Source organism: Leuresthes tenuis, unplaced genomic scaffold (assembly GCF_036924035.1).
Source record: "Leuresthes tenuis unplaced genomic scaffold, fLeuTen1.0.hap1 SCAF_9, whole genome shotgun sequence".
Lineage (NCBI taxonomy): Eukaryota > Metazoa > Chordata > Actinopteri > Atheriniformes > Atherinopsidae > Leuresthes > Leuresthes tenuis.
This window is the reverse complement of record NW_027325363.1, coordinates 15,036,630-15,049,305: the sequence shown is the minus strand read 5'-3', so window position 1 is coordinate 15,049,305 and position 12,676 is coordinate 15,036,630. Positions and strand designations below refer to the sequence as shown.

At 42.3% G+C, this 12,676-nt stretch overlaps 1 protein-coding gene across 3 annotated transcripts in view; it reads right to left on the bottom strand.

The window, feature by feature from the left end:
• cbl (Cbl proto-oncogene, E3 ubiquitin protein ligase) overlaps positions 1 to 12,676 on the bottom strand; it is a 32,566-nt gene that overhangs the window by 12,066 nt on the left and 7,824 nt on the right. For 2 of the 3 annotated variants that reach the window (XM_072392490.1, XM_072392489.1), the window contains exons 3-5: positions 4,387 to 4,533; positions 3,192 to 3,363; positions 901 to 1,022 (exon numbers count right to left, since the gene is read on the bottom strand). In XM_072392490.1, coding sequence (XP_072248591.1) covers positions 901 to 1,022; positions 3,192 to 3,363; positions 4,387 to 4,533 — 441 coding nt within the window. The remainder of the gene's footprint in view (positions 1 to 900; positions 1,023 to 3,191; positions 3,364 to 4,386; positions 4,534 to 12,676) is intronic. The other variant, XM_072392491.1, reaches the window with a different exon arrangement.

The window sequence follows — 12,676 nt, the reverse complement described above, 5'->3', positions numbered from 1 at the left end:
ACAAAAAGGAAAACCCAAAGGAGAAAATAAAAGGAGAAAATTAAGAGAAAGAGAGACTTCTATTAGTCTCTTCCTGACATCTCCCCTCTTGTACTTGCTGATAAATGTGTACTGCGAAATTAGCCTGATTATGTATGAACTGGCCTTCCCTGGAGCTGCATTAAAGACGAGCTGGAGACACTGACCGGGGGAAAAAGGGAAATGGAAACGCATCCTGTTAATTCATACTAGGTGAAACAAAGGCATGAATTAGGATTTCCTCATCAATGAATGGACTGAGGAATAAAGCCCACTCGGTGACTGTGTCCATGTTGGTCACTGGTAGTACCGGCAGATTTCCGGCAGCAGCAAACTCTGATTCAGAGCATCATCCGCTCGGATGTCTACGTGGCCCTACGCAGGCCAGGCCTGAGAAGTGACATCAGCTCCCAGTGTACAATCAGGCCATTGATGCAAGGTACCAGTGCCATGCCGCCCAAGGCACTTCACACTAAGCTCCCTCACACACACACACGGTAAAGCATGAATCTGGCACCAAAATTGAAGTTGTGCCCCTGTGTCCTTATAGTCCTGTAAAGCCAAATCTTGATAATCAACAGACCCTGGGAGCTTCTGTTAACCTGTAACTGAGTGGAGACAAACCAGCAGGATAATGTGTTGTGCTCTTTTCACTGACATGGAAGCATTCGCTGCCAACACTCGTCCTAACAGATGCTGATGAAAGACAAACATTCATCTCAAGCTGATGGGAGGACACAGACAATGACAATTTGGATAGCATTATATTGATGAATATGCACTCATTTATGCTGAAGCAGTCTCATTACGAACTACCAGACGACTTCACATTTTCTGCTGTCATTTTGTGGGGTTTTTTTTGTCGTCATGGTTATGTCTCACCTGCCAGGCTTGTGGATGAACTTCTGCAGCCGAGCTTTGACCTCATCATATGTGAGGAAGGCCATGTACCCTGGGTGAGTAACTGCCAAGCTGTTCCAGTTCCGCAGCAGGGATGACCAAGGCTACACACACACACACACACACACACACGAAAGAGAGAATGAGTCATCTGATGTGTGAGGGAACAGACACAGTAAGAACAGTTAGATGGAAAGTCGCAGACTGCTTCTAATACTATTCAGGAAGAAAAGGTGAGTCAGCTCCACAGGCACTCATGATCCTGTCCTTAAAGACTAATTGACCCAAATCCAAAAAGAATTATGGGTAAAGACTTCTGAGAACATAACTCACTCATAACACATAGACTGTAGGAATGAGCAGGTGGTTCAGCAAACTGCTTGCACCAATCTGTCCGGTGTGAAAGGAAGTAGAATTAACACGTACATCGCTGTGGCTGAGCTGTAAACACGATCAGGAGCAAAGAAATGTGAGGTAAGCCTTGTTGGCATTCAATAAATGTGGTCACATTAAGATGTGGGTTATTTGTAGTATTCATACACAGGAAGTGGTGAGTTCAAACTGTTTGCCTCTGTTGAGGGTACTGTACCTCCATTTTACCTCCATTTCTTTTGTGCATTTCATTCTGGTGTCTTTAAAGAGCATCGGCCTTGGTATGTAAAAGTACCATGAATAATGTAATATCCAGTAACTTTACGTTCATTTTTCAGTCGCCTCTTAATACCGTTTGGTTGTCAAGGAGCTAAATGAGCTCCACCCAAAACAAGCAAACTGAGCAGACAAAGTTAAAGGAAAAAGAAGCATTTTATACCAAGTTTACTGCATGTCGAGGACAGAGCTTCAAACGTACTCAGAGGCACTTCCTCTTATGAGTTTGAGGACATTTAGAGGAGGCCTTTTTTTGTGTTTGAGGGAGAGTCACATAGGAAATGTCAGTAATGTGTTTAGGCTTCATTAAGCCTGTCTGTGCCTTGCAAGGGGACAATGTCACTCAGAGACTAAACAACATATGCTTCTGCATACCAAATTCAATGCAAAAAAAAGTTTCAGATGAAGTAAATAAAAACAAGGCAAGCTGGGAAATGTCCTTTGTTACAATATAGCTACAGTTCTGATAAGAAAAGCAAAAAAAAAGCCTGCATCTTCTGAAGATGATTGTGGATAAACCTGCCCTATTGTACTCCCTTCATTCTACTGCTATCTTACTTTAATCTGCCTTTCTATCCCCTGCAGCTTCATTCCATACCAATGAGGAGGAGGAGGAGGAGTTACCTGCACGCTGTAAATACAGACTGAAATGCTTCAAAAACCCAAGAGCCATTTTCTGCTGCTGCGCGTAAAACACGAGCAAATAAGCACTGAGCTCTTTACCTCCACACAACTCTCGACACATAAGTCGTGCGCTCTTATCAAACACAAAGTTCAGGAAAGGTTTTGGCTAAACAACTCAGAAACTGACAGTTGGAACGCTCGACGACCACAAACTACAAGCTTTACACAGAAGGGTTTTTGTACGAGAAAATTACTCAGCCTTGGCATTTATTGCTTGTCTGGAGGTAAGAACGTAAACCTTTATGGGACAGCATCCAATAAATAAGGCCTTGAACGTTAAGCTCTATTAGCTGAGGGCAAGTGACTGATGGCTTTTCTTGTCATAGGTAAAACCTAACGAGGGGGTGGGGGGGTGGACAGTTACTTCATTACCAGACATAACATACATTGAACAGGTGAGGATGATTTTTGCCGGTATGATGAGCTGAAACTAGATCAGCATGATAAATATAAAAATAATGGGCTGTCTGTTTGCCACTTTAATGACTACAAAGAAAACCACAGGAGTCGGATGCAATTATCCATGTGATAAAAGAAAAGAATGCATGTATTCATGCACCCTTCAACTTTACTCTTTTTACCAAAAGATGCAAAGAGATGGCCTTTTGGAGTGCCTTGGCCCATCTGATGAGTGCAGGAGTGATTTGAACCCCCAACCTTACAATCCAAGAATATCAGTATGGCTTTGAGAAGCCCAGTTTCATACAATTTGAGTTGGATCAACATGTTCACATGGATTTGAACCATTTTTTCCTCCTAGTGTCATGTAAATGTGCTTAGTGGAACGCCGACAGGCATTATAAAATGGAGCCGACTTATTTAAGTTCATTAAGTGAAAATTCTTCCTACGCCAAGACTAAACAATCGGTATGAATTCCATTCCCTCTCATTCACTGCACTTAATCTGCACTTAAACGTCCGTGTCCATGTATGTTACCTACCTGGAAGAGCCTTGTGAAGATGTCAAACTCAAAGACAGAGATGTAATCGTTGCAGGTTAGATCTATAGTGGACTTGAGGGCCATGGCTTCCAGCCCGGAGCTGATGGGGTGAAACTCATGGAGAGACTGACGAAACACTTTCCAAGGCACAATGGTTCTGTAACACAGGAAACTAAGCAAATGATCAGATATCCTTTACAAAAAACTGAAAATAAGATATATAGATCAACCCTTATAAACGATCCCCTGTGTTAAATAGGTAAAGTTACAGGAATAGTCGACTTAAGCTTGGAGTTATTGTCCCATTTTATTCCATTTCACTACATTAGAAGCAGTTATCTCAATGATGTTACATATGTAACCTGTAAGTAAAGACATGAGCCACATATCCGGTCTAGAGATAAAATCAAAGAGAAAATTGTAATGCTTGGTGTGTGATTAAAAGGAAATGCTGTTTTGTCCAAGTGATTTTAGCTCCGAGTGCAACTTTAAATGTCAGTGGTCATTAACACAAAGTTGATGTCATCTTTTAAAGTGACAACTGCGTGAAAATGAAAACACATAAGTTCCATGGTTTACCCCCCCCCACACACCTAAACTAAATAAACTAAATTTAGAAAAAAGAAAAAAAAAACAGAATGTGACACAAAGCAATTTCATTGAATGGCCTCAAAACGTTGTGATAAAAGCATAATTTTGCCATTTTATGTTAGGTTAAAAAAAAAAAAAAAGCATGGAATAATAATAGTTTAATAATAATAATAATAGTTTAGTAATAGTTTGTTGCCTCTCTCGTGTTTTTTTTAAATTTTTTTTATGACAGCTTGGGTTATATAAGGTTACAAGTTTCTAATCTAGCAGTTGATAAAGCAGCTCTGCAGGATGGAGCCTAGTCAAGGACCAATTTCTTTGAATTTGCATCACAAATTCCCAATCAAACTGAGATCCGGACTATATGCCGTCCATGTAATTATTGGACGGCATAACTATCCTGAAGAAAAGTTTGATGATAGAGAAAATAGTTTTCCCTCATTTTTCTTTCTTAAACCTTTATTTTGTATTATCATCAAACTACTGCTGTGATCTTTTACTATGCTAAGAAAGTAAATTCCACTAAGAACAACCTCTAAAGGATGCTGATCCGGAAACCGCTATGTCAATATATGCATAAAAAGCCACACATTGTGATGCTTACTTGTCCCCGAAGGCACGCCTCCAGAACTCGGCGGCATCCGCTTTGGTGATGCGGAAGTTGTCACCTTGAAACAGACCGTTGGGGAAGATGGCCTTCAGCTCTGCCAGCATGTGACTGAAGATGAGCGACAGCTTGGTGAGATTCCGCCTGCGAAAGCAAAGAACCGCTGTTAATCATTGTATTGCTATAACAAGGCCGTCGACATTTTGACACCACCGCACGAATAGATTTTAAATGGCACAAATTATAGTGCGTGTCGGCATTCAATACAAAACAAATCCACGATATCATAAATTCTACTAAAAGTTGAGCTGATTATAATGAGAACAAAGAAACATTTTCTCTTGGGAATGCAGGACTGAAAATAAGGCAAAACAGAAGCAGTATGTATATAGTCAACCATAATTAGTACCCACTGAGAGTTGATTGCCAAGTCATGTGAGGAAAGGCAAAAGGTCCCAGTGATACGATGCGGCTGATTGTCAGTTGATGTTTAAATAGACCCCTAAAATGATGCTGTGATGACAATGAGATCCCTTTGGCTTCCAAATCAGAAAAACAGTTCATCTGCCAAGAAATACACCCACAGTCTCCCCTTGCACCAATTCGAAATGAGCGCAAGGAACACATCAGCAAACAGGAATGATGACTCCACTTGAACACGAAGCCCTTCGTGTAGGCTTTCTAAAAACTTTTAATTTCCTCATTCATCTTTCAGTTGGTTTCCGTGTCTCTTCCTGTCAGAGGAGACAAGGAACACTTAAACCATTTAACTGTCAGGGCGGACGACAGTTAAATGGTGTAGGAGATATATCACTTAAATTATGTCCCGTCAGCTGCTTCGGATCGATGTTAAAGTTTTGCGTCTGACCTCCACTCAACTCCATCATAAAGCCAACAGTTTGAAAACGGTCGGAACAGCTGACCCAAACTTTTTTGTTGTTTTTTATTTCAAGAGAAACTTGTGCCCTTTCAATTGAGTTAAGTCACACACACAGAAAAAGGCAATATTAGCTTAGCCTCAGTGCCTGAAAAAACACAAGCTGAATGTAGGGTGTGTGCTTCCATAAGAAGAAGAGATTGTTGTTACTAATCAACGCAGAGGATGGATGGTGGTGAGCAGAGAAAGCTTCAGGGTGAAAGTATGTTGCTGTTTGGCTTCACCCCCACTGAGAGTTGTGCTAAAGAGCTTCCCCAATAGTCACAGGTTCAGGGAGGAAACACAGCAGTGCTCACTGGCGTGCACATGAGTTCACAGAATGGCAGAGAGGCTGGGACACCCTACCGCTCTGACTCGGCTGCAAAGGGCTGCTCAACGAGTACAGAGGAGAGGAAATGACTGAGGAGTAGGAGAGGAAAAAAGGATGACACAATGAGGAAGCAGAGAGGAGAACAAATGAGAATGACATAAGTGAGAGGGGAGTGTCCGAAGAGGAGAGGAGGCGAGGAAATGCGAATGCCTCCCCATAATGCCGCCGCATCCCAGCACCTCAGAACAGTATCCGATGCATTATTTTGAGAAAGGCACGATTTAAAAAGGCAGCACAGAGGGAGATTGTGCCAGGATGTCGGGCGGGGTGAATTGACATGCACGATAGAGTCAGCTATGAGAGCGCCGCTACACTGCAGCTGCCTCACACCACAGTACACACCCTATGAGTGGAAAGAGTGAATGAGGAAGAAGGACAGTATGAGAAGATGGATGAATAAGATTAGTGTATGCAAAGGCCCGACAAAAACAGATCAGATGGACGGTTTACTTTAGTGAGAAAAAGACTCCCTCACAAGCTGGGAGAGAAGTGCTTCATATTAACACCCTCTCAGAAAGAAATGATCCTCCAACACTGACCACTTGTGTAATTGGATGTCTCATCTTCTGAAGTGCTCTTCCAACTTCAAATCCACACCAAAGAAGACTCAATGCTGGATGCAGCAACAGTTGCCGTCTTTGAAGCCAGAACGAAGCTCATCAGTGATGCCTAGTGGCAAATGAGACTTTTTTCCAACTACTCTGAGTATTTCCCCGAGGAGCTCGTGAAGCTCACCTCACAGAGTCTGCACGTGAAAAGCCGACATTTGAGCATTTCTGTGCGTTTTCTTCAGCAACTATAATCTCTGGAGGTTGTCCTCGGTTAGTGCTGCATCTGCCTACTGAGCCTCAAAGCTGCTGTCTCATCCATTCCTTTATCAACCTCTACACCGTGTACTTTCATCATAAGTCACAACAGCCTGCCTCATACTCTGCTTTTATCTACAACGCAATCACACGAAGACCATTTTCCTAACCGTCACTCACAGCTCTCATTTCCACATCTGGGCTAGTTTGCCATCTTATGAATATATTTATCCACACAAACCGCCTTGAAACATTCACAGAGGATACTCAAGGCTCATCTAACTACTTGAATTCATTTCTTATTCACAATAAAATGCTGATGATGAAGGCAATTGATTCACATCAGTTTAAAAAGTTATACTGGGCAGCCCGAGAAGTTACAAGTAAATCCCACATGGATTTATCCCGCTGTGATCTGCGGATAAAGTAAGACAGAAGACAAAGTTATATTCTGAACAAAACGTCAAAGAAGCCAGGCATCGGGATGCGGTCTGTGGTCTGGAATAACTTTGCAAAGATGATCCCAAAAAAATAGTCAAGAGCCAGATTTGACAAATTTCTCAAATTTGTCAAAGCACCAGAAAGCAAAAATCAACAGCGAGGCCATCTGAAAACTGCACTACAGAAGGCAGAAAAGTAAGGTACTTTAGATTCTGCTGACATGTCAACAATTAAAGTTCAAACTATGACATTTAGCATTGTGGGATTGTGGTCTGGTAGAAATTAAGACAACATGTCTCCTTATGATTATAAGTTAGGCATAAGGAAACGATGCCAAAACCGCAAGTGCATTTTGACTCCAATGTCGAAAAAAACCAAAAACACCTGCATCGCCTTTTTAAACTGACTCACGCCCACTAAAAAAAAAAAATAATTGAAAGCAAAAGAGAAGAGCAAAGCTTCTGAAATCAGACTTTTTTTTTTTTTTCCATGAACGTATAAGGGGGAAAAAATGTGAAAACCAGACTCGAAAATGTGCATCTTCCACGAGTCTGCTAATAAAAGAATTCCACAAAATCCTCTGGATACACGCAGGAGAAGCAGCTCATGAAAACTAACGCTGCCAAATGATCAAAAGAACAAGAAGCTCCACAGGAAGTAGAATCATGCAACTGCTCGGTGAAGAGAAAAGGCAGAAAAACCCCAAAACACGTGACCGTTTATTTGCTCGTGCACTCTGCAATATTAAAATGCTGTTTGGGGCTCCGAAGTCTCACATCAAGAGGTTTCAGTATTCGGTTCGCTCAAACCGTTTGATAAGCATCGATCTGCAGAGATCAGCTTTTTATGAAGACATTTTGCTTCCTATAGTCGGCCAACTTCGTGTTGATGAGCATATGTTCACCGTTTCCCAGCCAAACGGCAGAGCTGAGAGCAGTAAGTTGGATGAAGCCATTTGTTAGATTTGCAGCAAGCACACACACACACACACACAAACACACACATGCATACACAGTCCTACTATCCAAATGTTTGTCCAAAACTGTGCCCATCATTTATTTATACTGCCATAGTTGCATTTAAAAGAAAAAAGAAAAAAAAAAAAAAAAAAAAAGAAAAAAGACAAGCAATCCCAATTATTTGTGTGCCGATTGACCATCAACATTTTCGCGATGCTTGTGACAGCCGAGCAAATTCATAAAGGACAAGCTGATATCTGTTTAAGCCCGTCTCGGCCCCTCTCTGTCCTTGTCCTTCTCCATCCTACAATAGCAGCTCTGTAGTGTGTGTGTGTGTGTGTGTGTGTGTGTGTGTGTGTGTGTGTGTGTGTGTGTGTGTGTGTATACACTGGGAAGTGGCCAACACTTCAACAGCCAACCCCAACAACCGTTACTGCCATTTAAGCTGCTGTGCCAACAGTGACAATGCAGAGTGGGCGACTAGCATACAGGCTGATTCCATGATCCACCCTCGATTGTCATGACATTTGTGTACTTTTTGAAGAGCGTCTCGCTGTCATTGTTCACCGTGACCAATGCAAATCGCTGAACCTTTCATCAGAACACTAGCTTTTTGTCCTCCTTCCCCCTCATGCTATAGAGTGACCTCTGACCTTGCAGCTGGCTGCTCCCTTCCTGTTTCCTGCTGGCTCTGATAAAGTAGTGCTGCTAGCCAGCCAGCACCGCACTGCGCTAATACACCGCTGCACAGTCAGTTCGGGTCAACCTAACAGAACGAGAGCCTGTCTGGATTGGCACAGCCACAAGTAGCTCCAATATTATCCCGCAGCTGTATTTTCTTTCCTGCTCAAGACGAAAAAAGCGAAGGCGGATCAAACAACAATGGAGCCAGACAACAAAGCAACCATAAAAGTTTATTTATTTACTTGGTTGCAACAGTTTAAATAAATGCACTGAAGCTACATCAGGACTTGGTGGTGAAGGATTATGACACGTCAAGATCAACAAGACAAACTTCTCCACATGGACAATTTTATGTTACTTAGTCACTTTTAAGACGTCACCGAATTGAGAGCAAAACGCAGTCGCAGCGTGAGAGTGAATTACAAAACACTGTCATTTCACCACAATGCAAAGCAATTCTGCATTTTTAAATTCTCATCATAATCCGAGGAGAGAAAAGGGGAGCATCCGCTTCCCTGGACATGGGTTATTAATATATCAAACATCACATCTCATATTGTGCTAAACAGACACATTGGCTTAAGTCTTCTAAATAACTTCAATAAAATTCCCGCTTTCCATTTAGCTTTAGTCGTCACTTCAGAAACTGAACTCTCTGGAACTGGCTTCCTTCCGGGTCTCCATCAGGAAACGGACATGACGGCACAACGCACTCCCATCCAACATCACGCTCAAGCAGTGACCCCAAACTTACTTTTTTGCTCCCCACACAAACTCCCGAATAAGGAGAAGAAAGCCCGAAAACAAAGAAGAAAGAAGAAAACATATCAACAGTTCTGTTGTAGCTTAATCAGCACGATAGTCACGTCCCGGTGCATATCTGCGCTTATTGATCCCTTTGTGCATAAATACCAAGTGCTTGCTGTACCCTTCAAGGCAGGAAAGATGGTCGGTTGACTCATACTAATCACCATAATCTAACAGTGTGAAGACTACATGAGTTGGCTGCTCGCTGGCAGTCCTGCGCCTTAAATAACCATGACGCTTTACTATTTTTATGTGCGTGCGCGCGTGTGTATGTGTGTGTGTATGTATGCTCAGAACAGCACTGAAGCCTCAAGCTACACGAGTAGGAAAATGTAACTGAAGCCGAAACACCCGCAGCTTCTGAAGTGTGAACTGTGTTTTCCATTCAGAGTACTGATAGCCATTTGGCTGTTAGGCAAACCCACTAAAAGCTTCTCTTACTTCACTCCCAACTTCCGACCGTATCCAACAAGCTAACTGCCAAGACTCCCTGCTGTAGCAGTGCAGAGAGAGGCGATATTTGGTTTGATTTTTTATTTCTTTCAATTCCTTTTGGTTGGTACAAAGACGAGAGCGAACGCATTAAAAAAAAAACAGCAGTGGTGCAAATACTGAGCAGAGGCCGTCTTAGATAAGGGAGGATGAGACAATAAGGCTAAAGGTTGGCTTAGGTATATAAAAGATAAACCTCTGTTACGTTAACCTGAGCTAAATTAGGACATTACAGGCTGTTTTTGTCATCTTTTTTTTTTATAAAGATCACTACAGTTCAAAGTAGATGGATCTCATTCTTACTCACTTCCTTTAAGTCTCAGTAAGTGACTTACCAACAGTATTATTTAGCGTTTCAGTTCCACTGGAAACACTATACCAACTATTTCTCTCGCAAGCAACTGCAGCAGTACTGTAAAACGTCCGTGTGGAGCTAAATCATGAAGCAAAAATCCTGCCATCGGCTGCTGATAAAACGGGGATGAGTGAAACTCATGCAAACTCTCACCTGTAATCGCTTTGATCTGACATCACCGCAACACCCCACTGCATTTCCTAATGACTCCATCTAAAACTACAAACAAAGATTTCCTACAGTATAGCTTGAGATAAGATGGGTTTTCAGATAGGCAAAGTTAAGAGCTGCGTTCTCAGAGATGGAGCTTTGTTTCACATGGTAGTCGGCTGCAGAATAGGAAGTCCCAATGTAGGACAAGGTCTTAGTGAACCAAAACAGGAATAGAAGAAAAATGACTCTTGCAAATTTTAGAGGTCAAATATAACACAAGGCCATGCTTTTCTAGTTTCCATTAGAGACAACACAGAAGCACTTTGCTTTCACGCCGAGACGTCTTTTAATGCAGATTCCAGGGCATTAATAAGATCTGATCGCTGCGACAAACGGAATGAACTCTTAAACTGAAAACTGTGGCTTAAAAACAAATGTATCAAACTGAGCAGTCTAGCCAAGAACCTGTCCCAAACCACCGAAAGACTAGATCTCATGCAAAGCAAGCATGCACCACCGCTGTGCTTCAGATGAAGAGGCAAAAACTCGTCTGATCTTTTCTAAAAGTAGGAATTCAAATGAAAATGCAATACAGAGCAGATAAAAGTGACTGTTTGATGATGATTAACATTTCAAAGCATTTCATTTGAGAATTACATTTGTTAAGAAAAGAGAAAAGCAACGGCTTCCTTAATACTGAACTTAACAGAGCTCAAATCTCCCAACAACTTCCAAGTATTAACTTTTTATGAAGCAGCGACCGAATGCCCTGGTAAGAAAAAAAGAAACGCACCCAATATATCATTTAATGAAAAGCTCAACAATAGTCCAGCTGCAAGGAAGGTTGAATGAGTAGAAGCTGCAAGGAAGTTGTTCCTACTGACCATTGTAAAAATCACAGAAGCATGTCTGGAATGCATTTTTCTATTGTGTCGAGATCTGATGTAAACGCCGTCAGTAAAGGAAGGTAGGGAAGTTAGAGGAAAGTGGGAGGTGAAAAAAAGAAAAAAAAAAAAGGGAGTCATGAGGTGTGAAGCAACATTTAACTTGGGCTGAGCTTTGAGTGCATTTGAGCACGACAATTCTGTCTTCTAAACAAGGAGCAAAAAAAAACCAAACAAATGTAATTCAGGATCAGGAACAAATATTGCTACGATCTGTTTAAAAAAAAAAAAAAAAAAAAGGTCTTCAAGCAACACTGTGGATGTCTGAAGAAAAGATGCAACAACGTCCGCCCCACTGCGCAGCTGTATTAGCCTGAAGCTCACCACTTCCTGTACCCAGCTGGACCTATCAACGGTGGTCAGGATGCAATGGCAGCGTAGCTCAGGAGGACGATCAAACAGACTCTGGAGAGGTCACAGCGGTATCCGGGTTGAGCCACGGGGAGGGGGAGGGGAGCTCGTCTGAGGACTCACTGATTAACCTTACAGTACGACCGCTCAGAAACTGCAGCGTGTAATATTTAACACATTAGACTGTGTGGAAATAACACACTTGCCCCTGCAAATCAGCGGTTACCAAAGACCAAGTCAAAGGTCGATAAACAAGTTTAATATCCAACTCTGTCTACTCGCCTTTTGCCTGTTGGAACAGAAGACAAACGGACTTGCCAAACATTTATTTTAATGTTACATCAAGTATACAGATTAACCTGGTTAAGATGACGAGCCCCTTTTGCTCCGTCTTCAGACCAGGCAAAAGAAAACTTGGTCTGCGTTCGGGCAGAGAGTAACACAGTTGAGTAAAGACCAACTCATCTCTGCATGCGTCTTCCGCATCTCGAGACCAGAAATGTCTGGGGTGTGCTGCGTAAGGCTGGAGGAGGAAGTAAGTGAAGCAAACAAGGAGGAAGCGCTGACTGCGTTTGGCCGACTCTGACTAAATATGGTGTTAATAATTAAATCCGGCTGACAGTAGACTCACTTTTATCCTCTTTTTCTACCACTCCGGCACAACAGTGAGCCGCTTTTCTCTCTCCTCTCTCGGTATAAACAAACGGCAAATGCACACGACTCCACAAAACTTGGCCACTAAAGTCGAGACTAAATTCAGCAGAGAGTTGCTCAACAAACATCGAAACCCAGGTTTATTCCACACTCTTGATCTCTGAAGCTAAACATTCTGTGTGGCTCAGAAGGGAGTGGGGTGGGGGTGGGTTTAGATAAATAGAGGATCTGACTCTCTGGGGAAGACACTGCAGAGAAGTTTGCACGACATCACAGTATGGCAAGTCCGCCCACGCCGCATCTCGGCTGATGACAAACAGATCCTGCTTTCTGA